General features: G+C 39.9%; 1 protein-coding gene across 8 annotated transcripts in view; it reads right to left on the reverse strand.

Moving 5' to 3' along the window:
* The window catches only part of inpp4b (inositol polyphosphate-4-phosphatase type II B), an 801,341-nt gene that overhangs the window by 622,906 nt on the left and 151,168 nt on the right, over positions 1-27,267 (reverse strand). For 5 of the 8 annotated variants that reach the window (XM_073042760.1, XM_073042761.1, XM_073042759.1 and 2 more), the window contains one exon: positions 5,922-5,986. The exons of 1 other annotated variant lie outside the window; for it this stretch is intronic. In XM_073042760.1, coding sequence (XP_072898861.1) covers positions 5,922-5,986 — 65 coding nt within the window. Of the gene's footprint in view, positions 1-5,921; positions 5,987-6,174; positions 6,215-8,205; positions 8,231-27,267 lie in introns of those variants that run through there. 2 more of the 8 variants (XM_073042764.1, XM_073042763.1) reach the window with 2 other exon arrangements.

Raw genomic sequence — 27,267 nt, forward strand, 5'->3', positions numbered from 1 at the left:
GAAACCAAACATCTATGATAGGGTGGAGACTGAAGTTGCTGGTTAATTTCAGGTTTCATTTCTCTCCTTTAGATGACACTAGAAGTAATTTTGTCACCAGGACAACCTTAATTTCTATCCTTTCACATAAATTTCTTTTGATAGATCACCTGGTTGAGTGGTGCCACAAAAACAAACTTGTTCAATGTCAACAAAACCAAAGGACCTGATTGTTGACTTCAGGAAGCAGAAGGAGGGCAGTCTACATTGAGGGATCGTAGTGGACAGAGTCTGTAGCTCCAAGTTCCAAGCCATTAACGTATCAGATGACCTGTTCTTGCCCCAGCAAGAAGATGCAATCATTAAGGAAAACACACAAGCATTTTTACTTTCATAGGAGTTTAAGGAAGTTTGGCTTATCATCAAACACTCTAACAAACTTCTGCAGAAGTAGTGCTGAAAGTATCCTGACTGATTGTATCATAGTCTGGTATAGTATTTTGAATGTGCAGGAACATAAGAAGCTGGAGAGTAGTAGACTCTGCCCAAAACATCAGGGGTACATCCATCCCCACCAGTAGATAGTGTCTACAGCAGGTGTAGGTTCAAGGAGGCTACATCTATCATCAAAGATAGCCACCACCCAGGCTTTGGCATATTTTCACAACTACCATCAGGCAGAAGGTACAGAGGCCTAAAGCCCCTTCTTCTCTTCAACAATTCAATTCTTGAACCAACTAGTAAAGCCTAACCACTACAGTTAAGAAACACTATGACCACTTTGATTACTTTGCATTAAATTACACTTTTTTGTTTTAGTTACGTTTCTTGTAAAAGTTCTGTATAATTTATTTTATGAATGCTGCATATCTAATGTACGTGTTTGAGTCGCTGTGGCAAGTAAGATCTTCATTGCACCTCTGCATACATGTGTTTGTGCTATGACAATACAACTTTGACTCTCCACCTCTCCCCATCTCTGCATCTTAAAATATGATTGTTTTCTCGTTTTTGCAGTTCTGATGAAGGACCACTGGCATGAGACGTTATCTCAGTTTCTCCATGGATGATGCCCAACCTTCTGAGTTTCCCAAGACGTCCTGTTGTGTTTCAGATTTGCAGCATCTCTAGTTTTGTTTTTGCTTGTCAGTGTAGATTCCACATGGTTGTATATAACATTCTGTACCATAGGGTGACTAGCAGAAAGAACAGTTGCTTAGAGATCTCAGTGAACACTTCTGGCAATTTATGATTCATGAGATGCTCATAAGTAGACTTATTTGGATGCAAGAAACTCAAATCCTACAAGTTTCCTGATGATCTCCAGATTTTTCCAGTGGCAAGATCATAAATCTTAATGTGTAAGATACACCAATCTTGGTGTATGTCCCCCAGTGTAATAAATGCACAGGGCACTCAATACTGCATAATGTTAGATTGTCAACAAATGAAGCAGTTTATGCTAGCATGCAGCGAGACCCAGAAAACATGAAAGCATGGGTAGTTAAGTGTCACGTATTACATGCGCAGCAATATGGCGGGGAATGATTAATCATGTACGGGGAGATTGCACTTAATGCAGCATTTTGTTGGTGAATGTGAGAACTCAGTGAGACAATGAATTACTATACATAAGCCTTTGCTTTTTCTGCGGCAGGTCAAATTAACATTAAGTTGAATTTTGGGCAAATGTTTAATACTCCCATCCAGAATGTTTAGGCCAGGAACATGACCAGATTGTTTGCAGAAGAATATTCCCAAAGAAAGTGCTTTGATGATATCTACCAAGTGGGAAGGAAAACTGCTGGCCTGCTCCAACTACATAAAATGAAGTCCACCCATATATCTGGGACAAGCAGACTAATCAGATAAGGTTTCAATTGTACAGATATTATTTAAATTATAACCAGCTCCAATATCAAAATTAAATAGTAAAATCACCCAAGCCCTTGTCCTATTTGTACCACTTTGTATCATGATATACGAAAACTCTAAACTTGATCACAATAGTCCAAAGGGCACAGAGGACATTTACCAGAATGGTATCAGTGATTTGAAATATCAATTACATGGGAACACTGGAGAAGATATGGTTGTTCTTCTAGGAATGGAAAAGATTTATATACTGTTTACAAAGGTGTTCAAAGTAATGAAGAGCACAGACTAGATAAGAAGAAAACAAGTAAGAGAAATTGAGGAATCTCAGAGAGGACCAACTTAAAATACCTTGCAGGAGAATCATGCGAGAAACAGGGAGATATTACTTTTTGCTGGGTTCTGTGCCCCGATTTTGCACTAGCAGTGATGATAAAACTGAAGGTATTCTGTCAGTCCTCTGTAAAACTGATACCTTCATCAAGGCTGTTATTTAATGCAGAAATCCCAAAGTCAGTCAGTGACTTTAATTTCATTACAGCAATTCCCTCCAATAAATATTTCAAAATATGGAGGAATTTAAATTTAAATGTATGTTTATTTTTAAAGTTTACTTATTATATCTTAATATCTACATTAACAATAAGAATATATTTTTAACATGCTTTACTGCTTGCCATGAAGATAACATCACAGTGGCTAGTCACCAGAGAACATCTTGAACTAATTCCAGACAGCAACAGACTTCCAGGTCAACAGTGAACTCATTGCTTCTCCACTGATAACAAATATTATTGTGTTTTGGTGCAAGCAAGTTTAATAACATTTACTAGAAAATTGAATTTAAAAGAAATACTGTACATTCCAGTGCTTTAGGGGAACAGAGAATTGTGAATATCTGGAAGATTTCTTTTTCCTGAAGCATAAGATGTAAGTTTATTTTAAAGCATTTTAAATGGGTTGAACAGCATATTCTGTGTTATAATATTGAAACGTCATTCAAACCTATTGAATGAGAAAGGCCTTGATAGAGGACACAGAATAGAGGGACGTCCTTTTAGAACAGAGATAGTTTCTTGATGGGTCAGGGCATGAAGGGATATGGGGAGAAGGCAGGAGATTTGGGCTGAGAGGAAAATTAGATCAGCCATGATGAAATGGCGGAGCAGACTAAACAGGCCACATTCTACTATATCTTACAGTCTTATGGTCTAATGTATATGTCTGTTGGATGTGTAGCAACCAGCAAAAATTGAGATAACCAAACTACAAAATAATCCTTGCAGCGTGGTGATGCAGAATTAGTTTTCAAACTTCTTTCCATGGGGAAACCATTGGCACACGGGGAAACTCAAGGCAAATCTTGGAAGTACTGGTACATTTTAGTGGATCCCCAATCTTTACAGCATTACCTCAGTATCATTAAACCCAGTTCCAATGATCCCAATGAGATCCAATTGTCTTCAATGGAAATCAGTAATACCATGCAAACATTCTACAGGGCATCCATGTGACTACAATTACTGAAATCAGATTAAGACAATTGAAATGATACCAAATGAAGAAAGAACTCAAATAAGCCCTGTGTTCATTGTCTGATATGATAACAAGCCAACTGCACCCAAATTGCAGTAAGGCAAAGAACATTAGGGGACAACACAACCGAGAAAATTGCAGCCAGGCAACATGTCATCATTGTTGTTTCTGAAAAGAAAATCAAATCCAATGATAAACAAGAGAAAATCTGCAGATGCTGAAAATCCAGGCCAAAACGTCGACTGTACTTTTTTTTCATAGATGCTGCCTAGCCTGCTGAGTTCCTCCAGCATTTTGTATGTGTTGCTCAAACCCAATGATAATGTATTTGTATGTGATCTTAAGCTCTTAATGAAGTACCCTATCACCACTCTGGAATTTACAATTAAATTAACATCCATCAGTCAAGGCATGAGAAAATCTGCAGATGCTGGAAATCAAACTAATACACACAAAGTGCTGAAGAAACTCAGCATCTATAGAAAAGAGTAAGCAGTCAACGTTTCAGGCCGAGTCCCTCATCAGGACGGAATTCCTCCAGCATTTTGTGTGTATTAATTAGTTAATACATAACTATAATCAGTTAAGTAATAAATTCTATAGAAAGGCCCAAAAAATTGCCATTTGATGCTTGGAATCAAATGTCTTTTCAGGCACCCACTGAATAAAGCATGAATAACATGATTTTATCTACCAAGTATAGATTTTTAAATACATTAAATGAAACTCAATTCAAATTGATGCTATAAATTTTAAATTCTGTTATAATGATCCTCTTGACAGCCCCACTGGGGTTCATTACTGTGAAGTTCAATTGTACTTCTGCACCTACAGACATCCCTGTCTATTTTCCAAAAGATCATGTCAACAGTAAGAAAACAGTGTTTTCATTGCAGTAAACATTTTAAAAACCAATATACTGGTACAGAAATAGCATACTTTTTGATCAATAAATACAGAAAAAACTGAATTCCCAAGACATGGCATGCCTAGCCTCAGACATAAATTTGAAGATGCATGAAATTCTCCAAGGGATTCACAGATCCCAGAGTCTAGCAAACAGAGCTCCAGAAATCAATAATATTTTCCAACCTTTTAATAACACTGTAGATAAAAAGTAAATGGAATTACAAAGGCATTGTTAATTAGAATTTGTACTTACACATGTGCTGCAGGTTCTCTGCTTCATCTTCTGACAAATAGGAAAACTAACCTGGGAGGAAAGCATTTGTGCACTATCTCATAATACGATTTTATTTTAAAATCTAATGAATCAAGCAGTTAGGCAGCATCAAATTTCTGATTCTTTAATTTTACTCAGTACAAAGTCATAATGTTTGCTGTACATAACATTACTCATTTGTAAAGTTGATCCAAATCATTGGTAACTGTACAAAATAAATTGTAAAAGATAGACAAATAATGCTGCAGGGCAATGTGTATGTATTGATTCAGCCTTTATACAAACTTCAAGTTATCATTTGATAACGTATTTTACTTTTAATGGCTGCTGTATAACTTTAAGTTTTCAGATTTTACATTTATAAAAGATTTGAAAGAGACATTAGCAAGATTATCTTGCTTAACAACAAGCACAGTTGAACTCATCACCTCAAGGGTTAAAAAGACTGAAAGTAACAGTTCTAACAGAATTTAGAATGGCTTCTTATGCCAGTACTATGACAGCATTTAGTTTTACTGCTAAATATTAAGACGCCACAAATCATGTATAAACCACTGCACACAGCAAACAACATACTATAACTAACTTCTTATTATTCTTGTCAACTATATTACTAGTTATTATAAAATAGAAGCCTTCAATATTACAAATATGCACAATAGGCACATCTGAAGAATGTCATTACTAGTAGCCCTTCTAGAAAGGTTCCTTTTCATTGAGTTTATTTACTAATAGGCATTCTTCATATTTCGGGATGATTCTACTCATGATGAATATCACTGAACTACAACATGGAAACAAAACTTTGATACATTATTAATCAAAAGGATGCCATAAGACCATTAGAAGCAAGTTCTTCTATTCTGACCTATAGATTCTTACTGCAACGTGCAGAGTACTTATTACACATATTTATTTTGTGCTCCTCTGACAGCACACTTAACACCTAATTAAATTTTAAAGCTGTTTATACCACACCTTGCAAACATACTTCATGAGCATGGACTGATTTCAATTTACACACCGCTTTTACAAATGTTTGCACTGTTGAATTGATATCTGACATGCAGAGCTGATTGCTCGGCCAGCTTGACGATTGTCAATTAGCATTAATAGTCATCATCTGCACTCTGCTTTCTACATACCGACTGTTGAAAAATATTAAAGAACAGCAGATACAGTTTGCAAATCAGCTCTCATCAGAAAGTTGAATTCAATGAGTACTCAACATTCTGTCAAATTACCAGTGGAAAATACAAGGGAAATAATATTACAGTCATAAAATGAAAAGCTTAAATGGAAAGCACAATAAAAAAAACAGGTTGAAATAGATGTAGTGATCACTTACACTGCTTCTATTTTTCATTAAGAACAGCAGGTTTCCTTTCAGGCGGCACCATCTTTCTATTAGTCCTGCGTGAGAAAATGAAACATTAATAAAATGGTATTCTGCTGGTGAAGGAAAGATGGTTCTGAAAGAAGATGCATCAGTAATAAAGGTCAGGGAAGAAAATCATTAGAAAATTCCTGCTCCAGCCAGCAGCTGCATACATATGACAGCCTGCTAAATGCCAGATAACTCCCCAGAAGGCTCTTCTTACCCTGCAGCTGAGAGATTTGGTGACTGCTGCAGAAACCATCTGTTTTTCATTGGCTTCCACAGGGAAAGAGAAACAGGAACTTGTGTGATTTTATGTTAAACAAAACATTGGTATTTTGCAATAAAAGATAAAAATCTTAATAATGTATTGCATTAAGATAAATTAGCCTCAGTTATGTAAATCATGTTCAGCAAGGCAGGAAAACAGTTTAAAATATTTATATATTTTTTATAACATGTGACCAACTGGTATAGTTAACTGAAAACTAGTTGTTGTCACCTTGCAAAACATGAAATAATTTGTTAAGTTGAAGTAATATTTAATTATTAAAGTATAAATCATAAAAGTATCCTCATTAAAATGCATTGCAGACAACATTCGTAAAAAAAACCCAATGTAAACTGGAGATGAATCTCTCCAAGTAAAGCACAATAGTTTCAAATTCCAACAGCTTGGTTTAGGGTTTTAGATATGGGTGGGAAGGACTTAAGAAAGTGCACTAGGGAGAGGCAATCCTGCACTAACTCTGACACAAAAGTCACTCTGTTCTTGATGTGGGACCTCATATAAATTAATATGTTTATAAATCCTAACTCACAACTGGCCAAATGAACTGCTGGGAAGCGAATACATGCATGTTTCTAGATCTCAGCTTGAAAAACTTTGGCAGTCAATGGCAGGATGGAAAACTTTGAACAGAAGGCATGGAGGAGTAGGATCTGACACCTGAAAGAATTAACAGGCTTTGGGCAGGGTCGAGGAAGGGGAAGTGCAATCTATCAAATATCAGGAGGCGGGTCATTTGGAGAAAGCAAATCTTGATGCTTGCATTACATGTTTCCTATCCCCAGTGGCCCCCAAACCTGCCTGAAAGAAAACTTTAAACATTACTTCCCAAGTCCTTTCAGGCCAGAAGTGGCTTCTGTAGTGTTTGTACAGTAACTGAGCATACTCTGGCCCCTGTCCACCCAAACCTCTTCCCTGCATGCATCCCCATATCCCATTCAAGCCTCAGAGTGAACTTGCTGTCCTGTTCATAATGGCATCAGTGGACCAACCCATTATTTTAAAACTAGTTACCACCCCCTTCGTACAGCCGACTTGTCTATCTATTTAAAGGAGCAGAATAATACTGGCACATGAAACAAGATGAGAGGAGGTAAACGTATTTTGTTAGCTGCCCTGTCCTGTTAGGTGGTTTCTATTAACTAGAGTGCCAATTAAAGTCAGGAGTATATCTTTCAGAATCAAACAGAAGTAGCTTCAAAGTTCCATCATGCACGTGAAATGTAATTTTCAAACAAAAAAAAATGTGACTCCAATCTATTTTCCAGAATTGTCCCACTGTGGCCATAGTCTGAATTCTAATATACATTAGAGTATATTTCAGTACGATTTCAGGAACTGGTAAATTCCCAGTGGTCCAAGGCAAGTTCCTGCATTCTCACTAAACACAAAAAAAAGCCCTGCTCTTTCTCAAGATCCAAATCACCTCCCAGGAGAATAAAATGCACATCGATACGTGATGGGAAATAAGCCATCATCAGAGATCTATACAAAGCTGAAAACAACTTCAACCCAAACAATATAAGATTTAGTAGTGAGTACCCTATGATCCTTAGACTTATTTGTGCACCAGAAACCAAAATTAAGTCAATTGTTTCAAGCCTTCATTATTCATTGCTCTACGCTTACAATAGCTATGACAACAAAGCTAATGTATAATACACTCCCCTGCAGGTGTCAAGCTTTCAAAATGTACACTGAATCACTTAGTATGCACCTTAATATAAATTCTTAAAATGGTAATAACATATATATTTTCAAAATTTAATGTATTCATAATAAAATGAAATAAATTAAGAACCTTGATTGGCTAAATAATGTTAAAAAATATTTTGCTGAAATTTGTTTGAAAACATAACACAGACATCCAATTATTAATTCCAGATGGCTCAGAATATATCTAACAATATTCATTTTTGAAACTGCGTGATTTAAATAAATTGGTAAAACAAAATTCAGAAATACCTCTTTAGCACACAGTTGCAATTTTAACCCCAAGCAGATCCGATTAAAATCGCAGGTTCGGTCCCTGGGAGTCAGAATCCAAGCATGTCCTAATCGATTTTAACTGGTGAGTTTCATCATTATATCAATTGTGTCTGCAGCCACCAACCCACGTCAACTGTAAGCCAGCAGTCACAGGCAGTATATTTAAAGAGTGAATGCACCTCTTAAAGGGAAGTTGCAATCACTGAATCTGAACTTTAAAAAAAATTGATTGATTCTTCAAATAGACTAAGTCTGTGGATTGGATAGAGGGTAAATGGTACAGGTATCTCTAAGTTTACAGAAGAGGTGTAACTAATAGCAGAAGGGGTCATAAGAGGGGAGTGCATTCCCATGTGAAAGTAATGTACCCAATTACTTCTCAGTAAAAGTGGGAATAAAAGAGATTTTAAAACATACAGAGCACACTTTACCACCTTTCATGCTCACTTCCAATAGATACCAGGTGCTTGCTGTCGACACTGTATCCAGCCACACTGTATTCTTGTCATCTTCATGCACTATACCAAATCAGGTAGATGATCTTGTAGAGCACTTACAAATTGGCAGGTATGACATTGTGGGCATCACTGAGCTGTGGCTGAAAGAAGATCACAGCTGGGAGCAACACATACAAGAATGCACATTGTATCGAAAAGGACAGGCAGGGAGGCAGAGGGGGTGGCGTGGCTCTACTGAAATCAAATCTTCGGAAAGAAGTGACATAGGTAGATGTCAATCCTTGTGGGCAGAGGTAAGAAAATGCAAGGGTAAAAAAAAACCCCAATGTTAATTATATACAGGTCTCCCAACGGTAGCCAGAATGTTGGCAACAAATTACAACACAGGATAAAAAAACATGTATAAGGACAATGTTATGATAGTCATGGGGATTTCAATATGCAGGTAGATTGGAAAATCAGGTTAGGCTGGATCCCAAGAGAAGGAATACTGTAGAATGCCTAGAAGATGGCTTTTTAGAGCAGCTTGTGGTTGAGTCCACTTGGGAAAAAGCAATTCTAGATTGATTAAGGAGCTTAAGGTAAAGGATCCCTTAAGAGGCGGTGATCATAATATGACAGGATTCACCCTGCAATTTGAGAGGGAGAAGTTACATTCAGAATTATCAATATTAGAGTCAATGTAACTACAGAGGCATGAGGGAGGAGCTGGCCAGAGTTGATTGGAAGGGGATACTAACAGGGCTGACAATGGAGCAGCAATGGCAGAAGTTTCTGGAAGCAATTTGGAAGGCGCAGGATAGAATTTTCCCAAAAAGAAGTATTCTAAAGGTAACACTACTTGACAAGGGAAGTCAAAGATAGCATAAAACACAAAGAGAGGGTATATAATTTTCTTAAAATTAACAGGAAACTGGAGGATTGGGAATTATTTAAAAATCAACAGAAGGCAACGGAAAAGCAATAAAGAGAGAAATGATGTAATATGATGGTAAGCTAGCCAATAACATAAATGAGGATACCACAGATTTTCTTTCAGATATATAAAGAATAAAAGAGAGGCAAGAGTGGATATCAGATCACTAGAAAATGTTGCTGGGGAGGTATTAATGAAGGACAAAGAAATGGCAGAAAAACTCAGTAAGTATGTTGCACGAGTCTTCACTGCGGAAGACACCAGCAGTATGCTAGAAATTCCAGAGTGCCAGGGGACTGAAGTGAGTGTAGTCACTATTACTGAGGAGAAGGTGCTTGGGAAGCTGAAAACTGAAGGCAGATAAGTCACTTGGACAACACCCCAGGGATCTGAAGGCAGATAAGTCACTTGGACAACACCCCGGGGTTCTGAAGGCAGATAAGTCACTTGGACAACACCCCGGGGGTTCTGAAGGCAGATAAGTCATTTGGACAACACCCCGGGGTTCTGAAGGCAGATAAGTCACTTGGACAACACCCCAGGGTTCTGAAGGCAGATAAGTCACTTGGACAACACCCCAGGGATCTGAAGGCAGATAAGTCACTTGGACAACACCCCAGGGATCTGAAGGCAGATAAGTCACTTGGACTACACCCCAGGGTTCTGAAGGCAGATAAGTCACTTGGACAACACCCCAGGGTTCTGAAGGCAGATAAGTCACTTGGACAACACCCCAGGGTTCTGAAGGCAGATAAGTCACTTGGACAACACCCCAGGGTTCTGAAGGCAGAAAAGTCACTTGGACAACACCCCAGGGTTCTGAAGGCAGATAAGTCACTTGGACAACACCCTGGGGTTCTGAAGGCAGATAAGTCACTTGGACTACATCCCGGGGTTCTGAAGGCAGATAAGTCACTTGGACAACACCCCAGGGTTCTGAAGGCAGATAAGTCACTTGGTCTACACCCCGGGGTTCTGAAAGAGGTAACTGAAGATATTGTGGAGTCATTGTTAGTGATCTTTCAAGAATCACTAGATTTTGGAATGGTTCTGGAGGACTAGAAAATATCAAATGTAACTCCACTCTCTAGGAAAGGAGGGAGACAGAAGACAGGAAATTATAGCTCGACCTCTGTGGTTGGGAAGATTTTGAAGTCCATTATTAAGGATGAGGTTTTGAGATACTTGGATATTTATGATAAAATAGGCCAAGGTCAGCCTGGTTTCCTTAAGAATAAATCTTGCCTGACAAAGCCTGTTGGAATCCTTTGATGGCAAAAAGGTTGGAAGTGTTGTGGATAGTGTGGAAGGCTGTCAGAGGTTACAGCAGGACATCAACAGGATGCAGTATGAGGTGGTTCATTTTGATGGCAAATATGGCAGAATATATTATTGGCAGAATATTGGCAGTGATGACAGAATATAGTGTTAATGGTAAGACTCTTGGCAGTGTGGAGGATCAGAGGGATCTATAGGACACTCAAAGCTGCTGCACAGGTTGCCTCTGTGGTTAAGAAGGCATATGGTGCATTGGCCTTCATTAACAATGGGATTGAGTTTAGGAGCTGAGAGGTAATGTTGCAGCTATAGAGGACCCTGGTCAGATCCCACTTGGAGTACTGTGCTCAGTTCTGGTCGCCTCACTACAGGAAGGATGTGGAAACCATAGAAAGGGTGCAAAGGAGATTTACAAGGATGTTGCCTGGATTGGGGAGCATGCCTTATGAGAATAGTGAGTGAACTCAGCCTTTTCTCCTTGGAGCAAAGGAGGATGAGAGGTGACCTGATTGAGGTGTATAAGATGATGACTGGTATTGATCATGTGGATAGTCAGAGACTTTTTCCCTGGGCTGAAATGGCTAACACAAAAGGGCACAATTTTAAGGTGCTTGGAAGTAGGCACAGAGGAGATGTCAGGGGTAAGCTTTTCACACAGAGAGTGGTGAGTGCGTGGAATGGACTGCCGGTAACAGCAGTGGAGCGGATATGATAGGGTCTTTTAAGAGACTCCTTAGAAAAAGAGAGGGCTATGGGTAACCCAAGGTAATTTCTAAAGTAAGGACATGTTTGGCGCAGCTTTGTAGGCCGAAGGGCCTGTATTGTGCTATAGGTTTTCTATGTTTCTAAATAACAGGCAAGATAGATAAAAGAGAGTCAGTGGATGTTGTTAACTTGGATTTTCAGAAGGCCTCTGACAAGGTGCCGCACATGAAAATGCCAAAGAAGTTAAGATCCCATGGTATTGCAGGAAAAATACCAGCATAGATAGAAGATTGGCTGATTGGCAGGAGGCAAAGAATAGGAATACAGTGGGCCTTTTCTGGTTGGTTGCCAGTGACTAGTGGAGTTCTGCAGGGTTCAGCGTGGAACTATTTCTTTTCACATTATATGTCAGTGATCTGGATGACAGAACTGATGGCTTTGTGGCCAAGTTGGAAGATAATTCAAAGATAGGTGGAGGGCAATGGAATGTTCAGGAAGCAGGGAGTCTGCAGAAGGTTTTGGACAGATTAGGAGAATGGGCAAAGAAGGAGCAGATGGAATACAGTGTAAGGAAGTGCATGGCCATGCACTTTTGTATAAGGAATAAAGGCTTAGACTATTTTCTAAACAGGAAGAATATTCAAAAACAAGAGGTACAAGAGTCTTGAGGGTCTTTGTGCAGGATTCCCTAAATGTTAACTTGCAGTTTGAGTCAGTGGTAAGGAAGGCAAATGCAATGTTAGCTTTCATTTTGAGAGGACTAGAAATACAAGGATGTAAATGCTGAGGCTTCGTAAGGCATTGGTCAGACTTCACGTAATATCGTAAGCAGATTTGGACTCTGTATCTAAGGTAGGATGTGCTGGCATTGGAGAGGGTCCGAAGGAGGTTCACAAGAATGATTCCAGGAATGGATGGGTTAACCTATGAGGACCATTTGATGGCTCTGGCCCTGTACTCACTGAAGGTTAGAAGAATCGGTGGGGTGGTGCGGTCTCATTGAAACCTATAGAATAATAAAGGCCAAGATAGAGTGGACATGGAGAGAATGTTTCTAATAGTGAGGGAGTCTAGGGCCAGTGGGCACAGCCTCAGAATACAAAGGCATACCTTTAGATCAGAGATGAGGAGAAATTTCTTTAGCCAGAGACTGGTGAATCTGTGGAATTCATTGCCACAGACGGCTGTGGAGGCCAAGTCATTGGGTATATTTGAAGTGGAGATGAGCAGGCTGTTGAGGAGCGAGAGTGCTAAAGGTTACAGTGAGAAAGCAGGAGAATGGGGTTGAGAAGAATAACAAGTCAGCCATGATGGAATGGCAGAGCAGATTTGATGGGCCAAATAGCCTAATTCTTCTCCTATGTGTATAGTGCTATGGTGCGCTGACAATTATTGAACCTGCATCTCCCCTCATTCTTCTTCCTCAATGTTTTTTCAGGTCAGTTTCAGTACTTCCAACTAAAGACATTACTGTTATCACACATTCATCTCTCAACCTTGTCACCAGATGCAAAAGCTCCACAAACACGCACTTGCTATCACATTAGAAACCTATATCTCCCCCGTAAACTTCTGCCAAGAAAGCAGCATACAAGAGGTCACTGGAGGAACCTTCAGTATTGTGGGCTATGGGAATCAGGAGATCGTGGAGATGCATGGGGATGGTAAGCCTTGTTTGCTTGTACATGTTTGGGCACCACTTCATCACACACAAGCATATATAATTGCAACCATCTACAGTCAATCATTTCACTTGCAAATATACAATACCTCCCTGGCATCACAACTAACAGCCCTTTTTCTAAAAAGAGAATAATCCAAAGAAGGACAACACTTCTGAGAAAAATTGATCCTGAAAAATGTGCGATGAAATTTCTAAATCTCTAAGCCCAATGCAGACAGAACATTCCTTTGGCATTCAAACTACATGTGTATGTTTATCCAAGGGATCTCCTCATAGAGTATCTGGAAGTTTCTTCAAAATATTGTTGCCATCCCAGAATGCAGTTAGCCATATGATACAATCCTTTAATCCTTAAAGGCATAATTATCAATTTCATGACCAGTATCACCTACAGCACACTACTTCCTCTTTCTGATTTAATATCTCTCTGATTTATAATTTTTTATTTTCTCTGATTTGATAGTGCAATATCATTGTTTTTTGGTGTTAATGGCAGACATTCACCAGGTCCTGTTGAAGAATTATCCTTCTCTGGACTTAATATGTCATCTTATCTTAACTTGCATTCGAAAACTTCTGTTGATGCTTTGTGAGCATCGGTTAGATTCATTTCAAGAAAACTTTGATCTCACAATCTTCATGTTTAATCTCCAAGGTTTTATTGACTAGGATTAAATGGTCAATCTTACTTTTTAGATGCTGAATTGTACAGAATTTCACACCAATTTTCAACAAGAGAATTCCTCAACCCACTCACTTCCATTTCTTCCCTGATTTCCTATCTCCTCATCTATAGCCTGCCAGAATATCTCCTTACCCTAACCTTGTCATACAGGCTAAAGATCTTCTCCTTGCATCTGATCCCAGTTTTAATTGATTTCCTTCCTTATTTTCTTGTAAATCTCACCTTACAGGAATCAATTTCCATTCAGTAACATTTCAACTACAGGAAATCATGCTGTGAAATATGGCATTATCCTATAACTAGGGAGACAAATTGCAAACTGATATTTCATGGAGATGTCAGATTGACCATCCATAACCCGCTCCTTTGATGCCTCCTTTATGAACCCAACTTTTCTACCCCCCCCCCCCCCATCAATGTTCCTCTAACTTGTAATGCCAGTCTGCACAAAAATCTGTGCTGTGTAATTTTTTGCCAGTGACAACGTGTGCACACTGAATTTTTATGTGGAAGTAAACACGAAGCTATTCTGAGGATATTAAACTACCAGGTCCAGTTTGTTGTTCATTGCTTAAAAGAAACAAAATAACTGTCAATAAGAACTTTGATCTCCTCTGAGTTTGATCATTTTCGCTGTCGTTCATCTGCACTCTCACAAAACATACGTAGCTGGTCTGTAGCGGGTAATGAAGGATTTTCTCGCCAGGGCTTTTGCACGCCATCCATATGTAATTTGTTTGCTAAATGATGTTTTTAAAAAGTCAAGTTTCCAAATATCACTCTATTTCTCCCACTTGCACATTCTCCAGCAGGTATCACCAGTTTCTGTAATATACATAAATATTTCTCATAGCTGCACATTCCTGACTTCCTGAGCTTCCGATGTAGCATTTCTACCGTTTCATTAAGCCATTCCGCTTTAAATGAATTAACAGTTCTACATTTTACGCCTTTTGTTTGTCTGGAAGTTAACATAGTGAATCAATAATTTCTTCAATAAAATCCGTATAAATAAGCCAGTTCTAAAATCTGCAGACAAAACATCACAAACTCCACGTTGTCAACAGCATCGCATCAGAAACCGGAAAAGGAAATGTGATTGTGTACGATCATGAGATAGATTTATCCTGCCAACCAGATAGAGGGTGACATTTAAATTTCTTTGTGTGCTAATAACAAAAGAGATGTGTGCGCACGCATGTGTACACCTTAGAGAGAATGTTGTCCTCCATTGAAGCTGAGCGTTAATCAATTGAAATAAGAATTTGTTATTTTGCTCTTCCTGAATTGTCCAAACTGAAACAATCCAAATTGTGGACCATTATCTATTTTAACTTCAGGAAATCATGTGTGATTAAAACAAATCTCAGATTTTTGATTGTGCATTTTGTAGAACTATATAACCCTTATGCTTTATTTTTAGACACACTGATTGTCTGTCAAATAATGCAATGTAGAGATTGTTCCTTTGTCTCAATAATCAATATGCACTGCTGGAACAGCCTTGTAAGCCAATTCCACATCTTTAACAAGTTGTGTTCTGCACTCACGACAAAGCATCTATTTACTGGCTAGGTCTTCTATACTTTAGTCAATACCAAGCCAATTGACAATTTCTCTATGATTTGTACTCTGCCTGGAGTTAAACTATTGTTTTCCTTTGCAATCCCTTTTGCATTACTCCTCTGTGTACTCAATTTATACAGCTTTGGTTGGAGAACAATTGACAGCAGCTATGCTGAAAGGGTTTTACACGTTCGTTCAGATTTGCATCTATATGTGTCCATTCATTTCATGTGCATTCACACCTTTGCTTCAAGTTAGGATTTTTCTGCATAGCCCTGGGTTTTTCACTATTATCAGAAGGATATTTTCTGCCACCTGTGCCGTATACATTTCATTTCCTATGTTTCTCTTCGTTTCTTCACAGAATAATGTCAACTAGGCATTCACTGAAACATTTTGCTCAGCTGCTCACTGTTCATTGCCAAAGTAAGAGATTAAATGTCACCAGAATGAGAACATCAGGCAAAGGGCCCAAACTGACCTCGAACAGATTATGGTTCTAACTGATGAGGAAAAGTTGTCCAACAAAAGTTGTTTAAACTTGTACCTCCAAATAGGATCACCAATGGTGCTTTCTCTAAATGATTTTTTTGTTTTAGTCAATGCACAGGATGTTCAAACAATAGCCTTTTTGTGGTTTGTACGTGATACAACTAATTGCTGCTCAAATTCCACCGCTGGACACATTAGAGATAAGTTTTAACACTCAGTTGGTGTTCCCACACCCCGCACTTCCCATTTCTACCTCCTACCGAAGATCCACAGACCTGCCTGTCCGGGTAGACCTATTGTCTCAGCTTGCTCCTGCCCCACCGAACTCATCTCTGCATACCTTGACACTGTCTTATCCCCCCTTGTTCAATCTCTTCCAACTTATGTTCGTGACACTTCTCACGCTTTGAATTTTTTCAATGATTTTAAGTTCCCTGGCCCCCACCGCCTTATTTTCACCATGGACATCCAGTCCCTATATACATCCATCCCCCACCAGGACGGTCTCAAAGCTCTTCGCTTCTTTTTGGATTCCAGACCAAACCAATTCCCCTCTACCACCACTCTCGTCCATCTAGCGGAATTAGTTCTTACTCTCAATAATTTCTCTTTTGGCTCCTCCCACTTCCTCTAAACCAAGGGTGTAGCCATGGGCACCCGTATGGGTCCCAGTTATGCCTGCCTTTTTGTTGGCTTTGTGGAACAGTCCGTGTTCCAAGTCTATACGGGTATCCATCCCCCTCTTTTCCTTCGCTACATCGATGACTGCATTGGCGCTGCCTCTTGCACGCGTGCTGAGCTCGTCGACTTCATTAACTTTGCCTCCAACTTTCACCCTGCCCTCAAATTTACCTGGTTCATTTCCAACACCTCCCTCCCCTTTCTTGATCTTTCTGTCTTCATCTCTGGAGACGGCTTATCTACTGATATCTACTATAAGCCTACAGACTCTCACAGCTACCTGGACTATTCCTCTTCCCACCCTGTCTCTTGCAAAAATGCTATCCCCTTCTCACAATTCCTCCATCTCCGCCACATCTGCTCTCAGGATGAGGCTTTTCATTCCAGGATGAAGGAGATGTCTTCCTTTTTTAAACAAAGGGGATTCTCTTCTTCCACCATCAACTCTGCTCTCAAACGCATCTCTCCCATTTCCCGCACATCTGACCTCACCCCATCCGCCCGCCACCCCACTCGGGATAGGGTTCCCCTTGTCCTCACCTACCACCCCACCAGCCTTCAGGTCCAACGTATAATTCTCCGTAACTTCCGCCACCTCCAATGGGATCCCACTACCAAGTACATCTTTCCCTCCCCCCTCTTTCTGCTTTCCGCAGGGATCGCTCCCTATGCGACTCCCTTGTCCACTCGTCCCCCCCATCCCTTCCCACCGATCTCCTTCCTGGCACTTATCCTTGTAAGCGGAACAAGTGCTACACCTGCCCTTACACTTCCTCCCTCACCACCATTCAGGGCCCCAGACAGTCCTTCCAGGTGAGGTGACACTTCACCTGTGAGTTGGCTGGTGTGCTATACTGCGTCCGGTGCTCCCGGTGTGGCCTTTTATATATTGGTGAGACCCGACGCAGACTGGGAGACCATTTCGCTGAACACCTACGCTCGGTCCACCAGAAAAAGCAGGATCGCCCAGTAGCCACACATTTTAATTCCACGTCCCATTCCCATTCTGATATGTCTATCCATGGCTTCCTCTACTGTCAAAATGAATCCAAACTCAGGTTGGAGGAACAACACCTTATATACCAGCTGGGTAGCCTCCAACCTGATGGCATGAACATTGACTTCTCTAACTTCCGTTAATGCCCCTCCTCCCCTTCTTACCCCATCCCTGACATATTTAGTTGTTTGCCTGTTCTCCATCTCACTCTGGTGCTTCCCCCCCCCCCCTTTCTTTCTCCTGAGGACTCCCGTCCCATGATCCTTTCCCTTCTCCAGCTCCACTTTCACCAATCACCTTTCCAGCTCTCAGCTTCACCCCACCCCCTCCGGTCTTCTCCTATCATTTCGCATTTGCCCCTCCCCCTCCTACTTTCAAATCTCTCAGTATCTTTCCTTTCAGTTAGTCCTGACGAAGGGTCTCAGCCCGAAACGTCGACAGCGCTTCTCCTATAGATGCTGCCTGGCCTGCTGTGTTCCACCAGCATTTTGTGTGTGTTGTTTGAATTTCCAGCATCTGCAGATTTCCTCGTGGTTACACTCAGTTAGTGTTGCAATGCACTAGAAATGACCAACCATGAGGAATTTCTTAGACAAATCTTATGCATTTTGCTGTTCTTAACACTTCCCCACCCCAACCAATGCCCCACCATCGTATCATTGGAGCTAAAAGAATAGGGACAATAGTACAGTATTGGTTAACCATGTCTCCTGCCCACTGTATATAAATGGCTACTCAGAAACATGGGAGGTAAGTAGTCCCACACTAATGCATGTACTATATTTTTTGGTGGATTTGTGCAGTTAGGTGTTTGTGAAAATCACCAAACAATTATCTCCAGTGGAACATACAGTGTGGGTTTCTTTCTTTACTATTTTGTGAAGTAGTGTCAACGCCGTGGCAAGATCTGGAAGAACCATAGTTTTTCATGAGATTATAACTGAAAATGATCAGAGTTCCATCAGATTTAGGAGTTATCTCACTTAGATGGCTTCTTCAGCCGGTTGCAGTATATTTTCATCTACTCATAGACTTAAATAAGTTATTCCCTTTTCACAAATCTCATTTCTTTTATAGTGTTGATGTAATCTTACTAATGTTCAAGCAAAAACTCTCTCTCTCTTTCAATCTTTTTATTAATATTAATAATATGAAAAAAATACAATTGATATATTAATAAAGGGATTACAAACATACAAATTCCCATTGCACATGAAAGAATACATAAGCAATGATTACAGTATAAATGAGTTTTCCCAAAACATGAACCATACAGTATATGTGTGAACAAGGTAAATCTAGATATTTCATAATATATGATATAAAAAACAGAAAAAAAGAAAAAAATGTTTGCAAAATTAACTAAACTACTAATCTAATAGCTAATAAAGAAGAAAAAAGAAAAAAAAGAAAAAAAAGAAAAACTAGAAAAAGAAAAAAAAAGGGCTGTTTATAATATCTCACAAGAATACATAATCATCAGTGTCGTCAACTCCGATCCTCTCAACATAAATAAGATTAAAGCTGGAAAATCAAATAAGCTTGGAACAGGGTCATATTATATCATATGAAAATATTGAATAAATGGTTTCCATATCTTTTCAAATTTAATAGAAGTATCAAATACACCACTGCTAATTTTTTCTAAATTTAAACATAACATAGTTTGAGAAAACTAATGAAATACAGTGGGAGGATTAATTTCCTTCCAATTCAACAAAATAGATCTTCTAGCCATCAAAGTGAGAAATGCAATCATTCCACAGGCGGAAGAAGATAAATGAAGTGAGTCCATCACTGGTAAACCAAAAATTGCGGTAATAGGATGGGGTTGTAAATCGATGTTCAATACCGCAGAGATAATATCAAAAATATCTTTCCAATATTTTTTCAAAAGCGGACATGACCAAAACATATGAGTTAAAGACGCGATTTCAAATTGACATCTATCACAAATAGGGTTTATATAAGAATAAAAATGAGCTAATTTATCCTTGGACATATGGGCCCTATGTACGACCTTAAATTGTATCAATGAATGTTTGGCACATATAGATGATGTATTAACTAATTGAAGAATTCTATCCCAATTCTCAATAGGAATAATAAGATTAAGCTCTCTTTCCCAATCATTTTTTGTCATATAAAGGGGCTCTGAACGTATCTTCATAATTATATTATAAAGTTTTGATATAAGCCCTTTTTGAAAAGGGTTTAATTCAAACAAACTCTCCAAAATATCTGAAGACACAAAATTTGGAAACGTAGGAAGTACCGTACTTAAAAAATGCCTAATCTGTAAATATCTAAAAAAATGAAATCTAGGCAAATTATATTTGTTAGATAATTGCTCAAAAGACATAAAACAATTGTCCGAAAATAAATCAGAAAATCTTAGTAATCCCTTAGTTTTCCAAGCCGAAAAAGCTTGATCTATAATTGAAGGGTGGAAAAAGCAATTAGATACAATAGGAATATTTTAAATGAATTGAGTCAACCCGAAAAATTTCCGAAATTGAAACAATATACGTAAAGTATGTTTAACTATCGGGTTGTCAATTCGTTTTGGCAATTTAGAAAGAACAAAAGGGAGAGAAGTCCCTAAAATAGAACCCAGAGCATAACCTGGTACCGATTTAATTTCCAAACTCACCCAATGAGGGCCAAAAGATCCATCCCAGTCTTTCAACCAACATAACAAATATCTAATATTAACTGCCCAATAATAAAATCTGAAATTAGGTAATGCCAACCCACCTTCCTTCTTTGTCTTCTGTAAGTATATTTTACCTAACCTGGGATTTTTATTCTGCCATATATATGAGGAAATTTTTGAATCAACATTAGTAAAAAAAGATTTCGGAATAAAAGTTGGTACCGCTTGAAAAATATATAAAAACTTAGGTAAAATAACCATCTTAATAGCATTAATCCTACCTATCAGAGATAAAGATAATGGTGACCACTTAGTAAACAAGCATTTAATCTGATCAATTAAGGGTAAAAAATTAAACCTAAATAATTCTTTATGGTTTTTTGTGATTTTAATCCCTAAGTAAATAAAAGAGTCATTAACTAATTTAAAAGATAAATTTCCATAACTTGGGACCTGTCTATTCAAAGGAAACAATTCACTCTTATTAAGATTTAACTTATACCCAGAAAACTCACTAAATTGAGCCAACAATGATAGAACTGCTGGAATAGATTTCTCAGGGTTAGAAATGAATAATAATAAATCATCTGCATACAAAGATAACTTATGAATATCTGTCCCACGATTAATACCCGAAATATCCTGTGATTCTCTGATGGCAATTGCCAAAGGTTCTAAAGCAATGTTAAATAGTAATGGGCTAAGTGCCCCTTGTCTAGTGCCCTGAAATAAACGAAAAAAGGGAGATCTTTGATTATTAGTAAACACCGAGGCTACTGGAGTGTGATAAATCAGTTTAATCCAAGATATGAATGTCGGACTAAAATTAAACTTCTCCAACACATAAAATAAGTAAGGCCATTCAACTCTATCAAATGCTTTCTCCGCATCTAATGAAATAACACATTCTGAAGTGCTATGTGAAGGAGTATAAACAATATTCAGTAATCTCCTAACATTGAAAAAAGAATAGCGATTTTTAATAAAACTGGTTTGATCTTCCAGAATAATTTGGGGTAATACCTTCTCCAGCCTGGAAGCCAGTAAACAAGCAAAAACTCGAATGCTATTTCACTAATTACATAAACAATGCTGAAACCTTTGTAATACAATAGCCTGGAATATTTTCGATTATGGTTTTGCCCAATTCAGTAGGTTGATTTATGAGTACTGTAATGTATGGGTCTATTTCTTTTAGAGCAATGACCCACCCTCACCTTAGCACTACATACTGATCTGTTGTCTGCACATGCACATTGTTCTCCCTCCCTCCTGTTGCAATGTGAATACACCAATTAAAGCCATCACCCGTGTGTGTGCTTTTATTTAACTGATATGCAGCTTTACACAGACACAACACGTTGGCGACAAATATGAACTTGAATGTCAGAAAATATCACAAACAGTTACAGCATGATTACAGGATGAAATAGCGAGAGTTAAACAGTACAGAGAATGCCGTCACGGATGCCAATGAACATGTGAGTAGCAGTGAAAGACGTGAGTGCAGTAAAGTGAAAATAACATGGCGAAAGCTTCAATCAGAGAAGTTTACAAATTTGATAGCATTAATGAAGACTGGGAGTTGTGTATCGAGAGGGTTGAACTGTATTGTAATATGAACAAAGTGAAGGAGCAAAAGAAAGCTGCTTAGCTTCTTAGCTTAATGAGTGCAAGAATGTACAGTCTCTTACACAACCTAGAAACCCTTGAAAAGCCAGCAAGTGTTCAATGAATTTGTTACAATTTTACAAAATCACTTGAGCCCTGAATGGTAGGCAATAGCTGAGAGATTTAGATTTTACAAAAGGAACCAGTCAAAAGATGAAAGCATTTCTGAATGCATTGCAGAACTGCGCAAACTTTCCCAGTACTGTGACTTTAGAGATGGACGTTCTGACCCATTAAGGGTCAGGCTCATATGAGGCATGCACAGTCAAAGCACTCAAAAGAGGCTACTGTCCAAAAGAGACCTAACCTTAGAACGAGCATTGACCTTTGCAAAATTATTAGAGACTACAGCAGAACTACAGAAAAGAATGTTAGAATGTGAAATGCACAAAATGTCTATGAATGGTGCAAAAAGCCAAAGATGCTATTGGAGTGGCAAATCCTCCCGTGATGCAAATGACTGTTGAATCAAAGAAAAAGTCTGCAGAATGTGTCACAGACAGGGTTACATAGACAGAGTGAGCAAGGCACACAAAAAGCACAACCAAATGAAAAGTCTCAAACACAAAACTAAGCAAATGTATAATAGGCATCCATTAGTCTCAAGTGACCATGGATTTGCACCTTGGAAGGTTTCCAGGGCGCAGGCCTGGGCAGGGTTGTATGGGAGACCGGCAGTTGCCCATGCTGCAAGTCTCCCCTCTCCACGCCACCAATGTTGTCCAAGGGAAGGGCAAGGGCCGATACAGCTTGGCACCGGTGACGTCGCAGAGCAACATATGGTTAGCATTGGCACTTGACCAAGTGGTTAAGGCATTGGTCTAGTGATCTGAAGGTCTTTAGTTCGAGCCTCAGCTAAGGCAGTGTGTTGTGTACTTGAGCAAGGCACTTAACCACACATTGCTCTGCGACGTCACCGGTGCCAAGCTGTATCGGCCCTTGCCCTTCCCTTGGACAACATCGGTGTCGTGGAGAGGGGAGACTTGTAGCATGGGCAACTGCCTGTCTCCCATACAACCCTGCCCAGGCCTGCGCCCTGGAAACTTTCCAAGGTCTCTCGACACTAACAGATGCCAAATGCATAAAGTTACCAAATGTAAGACAGAATCAGACAACACAGAGTCTGCCAAAGGTGAACTGTCACGGCTAGAACTGCAGTGTTACTGAAGCAGATCGCAACATAATATGGATCACAATAGATGTTTCTGGTGTAAAACTGAAAATGGAGCTGGATACAGGGTTAGTTTTGTCTATAATTCCAGAGGCTGTCTACAACAGACTTTTTTCTAAGATACTATTAGAGAAGGCTTCAGTGATGCTAAAGACTTACATAGGTGGAAAAGTGTCTCCCAAAAGCAAATTGAAATGTGATGTATGGAGGCCAAACACAACAGTTAGAGCTTTATGTGTTGAAAAGTGGAGGGCCAGCACTTTTTGGACATGAATGGTTGAGGAAAATCCAACTAGACTGGTACTCAATCAAAACTCTCAGTGTGACATCAACAGGCAATGGCAGCCCAAACGGTAGCACTAACTAGAGTCTGGCAAAGCTGCTTAATGCTAGTGAGGTGGTGTTTGAGAAAGGGACTGGTAAACTCAAAGGCATGAAGGGCAGAATTGAACTGGATGAAAAAGCAACACCAAGATTCCATAAAGTGCATCCAGTGCCTTACACATTACATCGTAAAGTGGGTGCTGAACTGCAGAGCTTGGAGGCGACTGGAATTTTCTCCAAGGTTGAGTTGAGTGCTTGGGCCATGCCCTTTATCCTGGTGATCAAGAAAGGGAAGGCCGGAGCCTTCGTATTTGTGGGGATTTCAAGGTGAGCATCAACCCAGTCCTGCATACTGTGCAGTTCCCCTGCCACAAATAGAAGACACTTTTGCATCTTTGGCAAGTGGGGAGATGTTCTCAAAGATTGCCCTGCCACAAGCCTGTCTGCAAATGGAGCCTAAGGAGTCAAGCATGAAGTTCCTCACAATCAACACTCACAAGGGACTGTTCCAGTATAATCATCTTGTCTTTGGTGTCTTATCAGCTCCAGCAATCTAGCAAAGAGCAACAGACCAAGTGCTCCAAGATATCCCAGGAAAATAATGTCACCCTGATGACGTCATTGTGACTGGCAAGAGTGATGAAGAGCACCTCCAGAACCTTGGTAAAGTGTTTATCTGGCTGAGTGAGCATGGTCTGTGCTTAAAGAGAGAGAAATGTGTTTTTCAAGAATGAAATCTCATACTATGGACATGCCATTGATGAGCATGGCTTACATACAGGGAGTCACAAGAGAAGATTGAAGCAGTGCTACAGGCACCCAAACCAGAAAATAAGTCACAACTCAGGTCATAATTCGGCCTTGTAAACTACCACCACCAGTTTCTCCCAAACATTGCTACAGGGCTGCACCCATTGAAAGCACTGTTACAGTCAGCAGCAAAGTGGTAATGGTCCGAAAGATATGAAAAAGCATTCGAGGAAACAAAGAGACTAATAACATCAAATGACCTGATCACCCATTATGACCCATCTCTACCTATCAGACTGGCATGCAATGCATCCCCTTATGGCACTGGCGCTGTTATATCACGCATTATGAAAGACGGATCTGAACACCTGATTGCACTTGTTTCAAGATCACTGACAAGTGCAGAACGCAAATATACACAGATTGACCGAGAGGCCCCTAGTCTAGTATGGGGAATAAAGGAGTTACACCACTACCTCTACCGACAAAAGTTTACATTAGTGACAGATCACCAGTCCCTTGTGTCCATTTTCAATCCCAGGAAGGGAATTCCAGTGATCTCTGCTACCCGGTTGCAATGTTGGGCACTTCTCCTAGGAGCCCACTCTAATGACATAGAGTTCAGGGGTACCAGACAACACAGCAATGCTGATAGCTTGTCATGCCTTCCACCGTTGGCAACTGAAGAAGAAAAGTCTTTATCAGCGCCCTTGCAGCAGTGTTCCACACCACGTTGCTGGACCAGTTACTGGTAACAAATTCCGAAATACAAAGGGAAACAAGGAATGACCCAATATTGTCAAAAGTCTATGAATTCACCAAGGATGGCCAGCTCATGATATCCTATGTTTCCATAATTCTCAGCAAGATGAGACTAACTGTCAGTATGTCAAAGAATGCTGATGTGCGTATCTCATGCTGTGGTTCCCTCTAAACTACGTACCAGAGTGTTAGAAAGTCTGCATGAAGGACATCTGGGTACTGTCAAGATGAAGCTTCACCCGGAACTACATGTGGTGGCCGGGAATAGATATACAGATTGAAGACTTGGCCAAAAGCTGTTTGGGATGCCAAAAAAGTTCAAAATGCACCCCCACAGGCACTATAACACCTTTGGGAGTGGCCGTCATCACCATGGCAAAGAGTACATATAGACTTTGCTGGGTCTTCATGGACTCCATGTTTCAGATTGCAGTGGATGCTCATTCAAAGTGACTGGAGGTTATACCGATGAAGTCAACCACCTCAGCAAAGACTGCCTCTGCTTTGAAGACTAGCTTCACCAGAAACAGCCTACCAGAACAAACAGTGAGTAACAACAGACCACAAAACACGTCAGAAGAATTCTGACTGTTCCTGAAGAAAAATGGCATCAGACATTTCAAGTCAGCTCCTCACCACCCAGCAATGAATGGGTTAGCTAAAAGGTTTATCCAAATCTTCAAGAAGTCTATTAAAGTGACAGATAAGGAGGGTACTTCTCTACAACACAAGGTGTAAATCTTCCTTTTTCTGTGTAATGGAACTCTGTTCATGCGATGACAAATCAAACCACTGTCATGCTATTCATGAACAGGAACCTGAGATCTCAGATGGACCTCCTGAAACCAGATCTCTAAAGGGAAATGCAGAATAAATAGTTCACCCAGTTGCCAAGTGAAGCAGCAAGGAGCTTCTAGTTTGGAAAGCAAATCCTAGCTTAACACCATCCAGCCCAAGATCTTAAGGCACAAACTAACGGAGATGGGAGTAGACTCTCACATGGTGGATTGGATAGTGGACTACTTGACAGATAGAGCTCAGTATGTGCGGTTGGGAGACTGTAGGTCTGACACGGTGGTCAGCAGCACAGGAGCGCCGCAGGGGACCGTGCTCTCTCCGGTCCTGTTCACCCTGTACACATCAGACTTCCAATATAACTCGGAGTCCTGCCATGTGCAGAAGTTCGCTGACGACACGGCCATAGTGGGGTGTGTCAGGAATGGACAGGAGGAGAAGTATAGGAAACTGATACAGGACTTTGTGATATGGTGCAACTCAAACTACCTGCGTCTCAATATCACCAAGACCAAGGAGATGGTGGTGGACTTTAGGAGATCTAGGCCTCATATGGAGCCAGTGATCATTAATGGAGAATGTGTGGAGCAGGTTAAGACCTACAAGTATCTGGGAGTACAGTTAGACGAGAAGCTAGACTGGACTGCCAACACAGATGCCTTGTGCAGGAAGGCACAGAGTCGACTGTACTTCCTTAGAAGGTTGGCGTCATTCAATGTCTGTAGTGAGATGCTGAAGATGTTCTATAGGTCAGTTGTGGAGAGCGCCCTCTTCTTTGTGGTGGCGTGTTGGGGAGGCAGCATTAAGAAGAGGGACGCCTCACGTCTTAATAAGCTGGTAAGGAAGGCGGGCTCTGTCGTGGGCAAAGTACTGGAGAGTATAACATCGGTAGCTGAGCGAAGGGCGCTGAGTAGGCTACGGTCAATTATGGAAAACCCTGAACATCCTCTACATAGCACCATCCAGAGACAGAGAAGCAGTTTCAGCGACAGGTTGCTATCGATGCAATGCTCCTCAGACAGGATGAAGAGGTCAATACTCCCCAATGCCATTAGGCTTTACAATTCAACCGCCAGGAGTAAGATATGTTAAAGTGCCGGGGTTGATTGTATTTAATGTATTTAAGTAAACTACTTAAGAACTTTTTAAAAGCTATTATTAATGCTTTTTGAGAGAGTGATTTAGATGCATATCATATTTTTACTGAGTTAAGTATTGTATGTAATTAGTTTTGCTACAACCAGTGTATGGGACATTGGAAAAAATGTTGAATTTCCCCATGGGGATGAATAAAGTATCTATCTATCTATCTATCTATCTAGCACATGACAAGTGAACACCCAGTAGGATAACTACAAGAACTGGACCACTGATGTACACAGTAGATGTTGGAGATCAGACTTGGAAACCTCATGTGGATCAGATACTGGATGGTCAACCAAAGAAC

The sequence above is a fragment of the Hemitrygon akajei genome, chromosome 4, assembly GCF_048418815.1.
Source record: "Hemitrygon akajei chromosome 4, sHemAka1.3, whole genome shotgun sequence".
NCBI lineage: Eukaryota > Metazoa > Chordata > Chondrichthyes > Myliobatiformes > Dasyatidae > Hemitrygon > Hemitrygon akajei.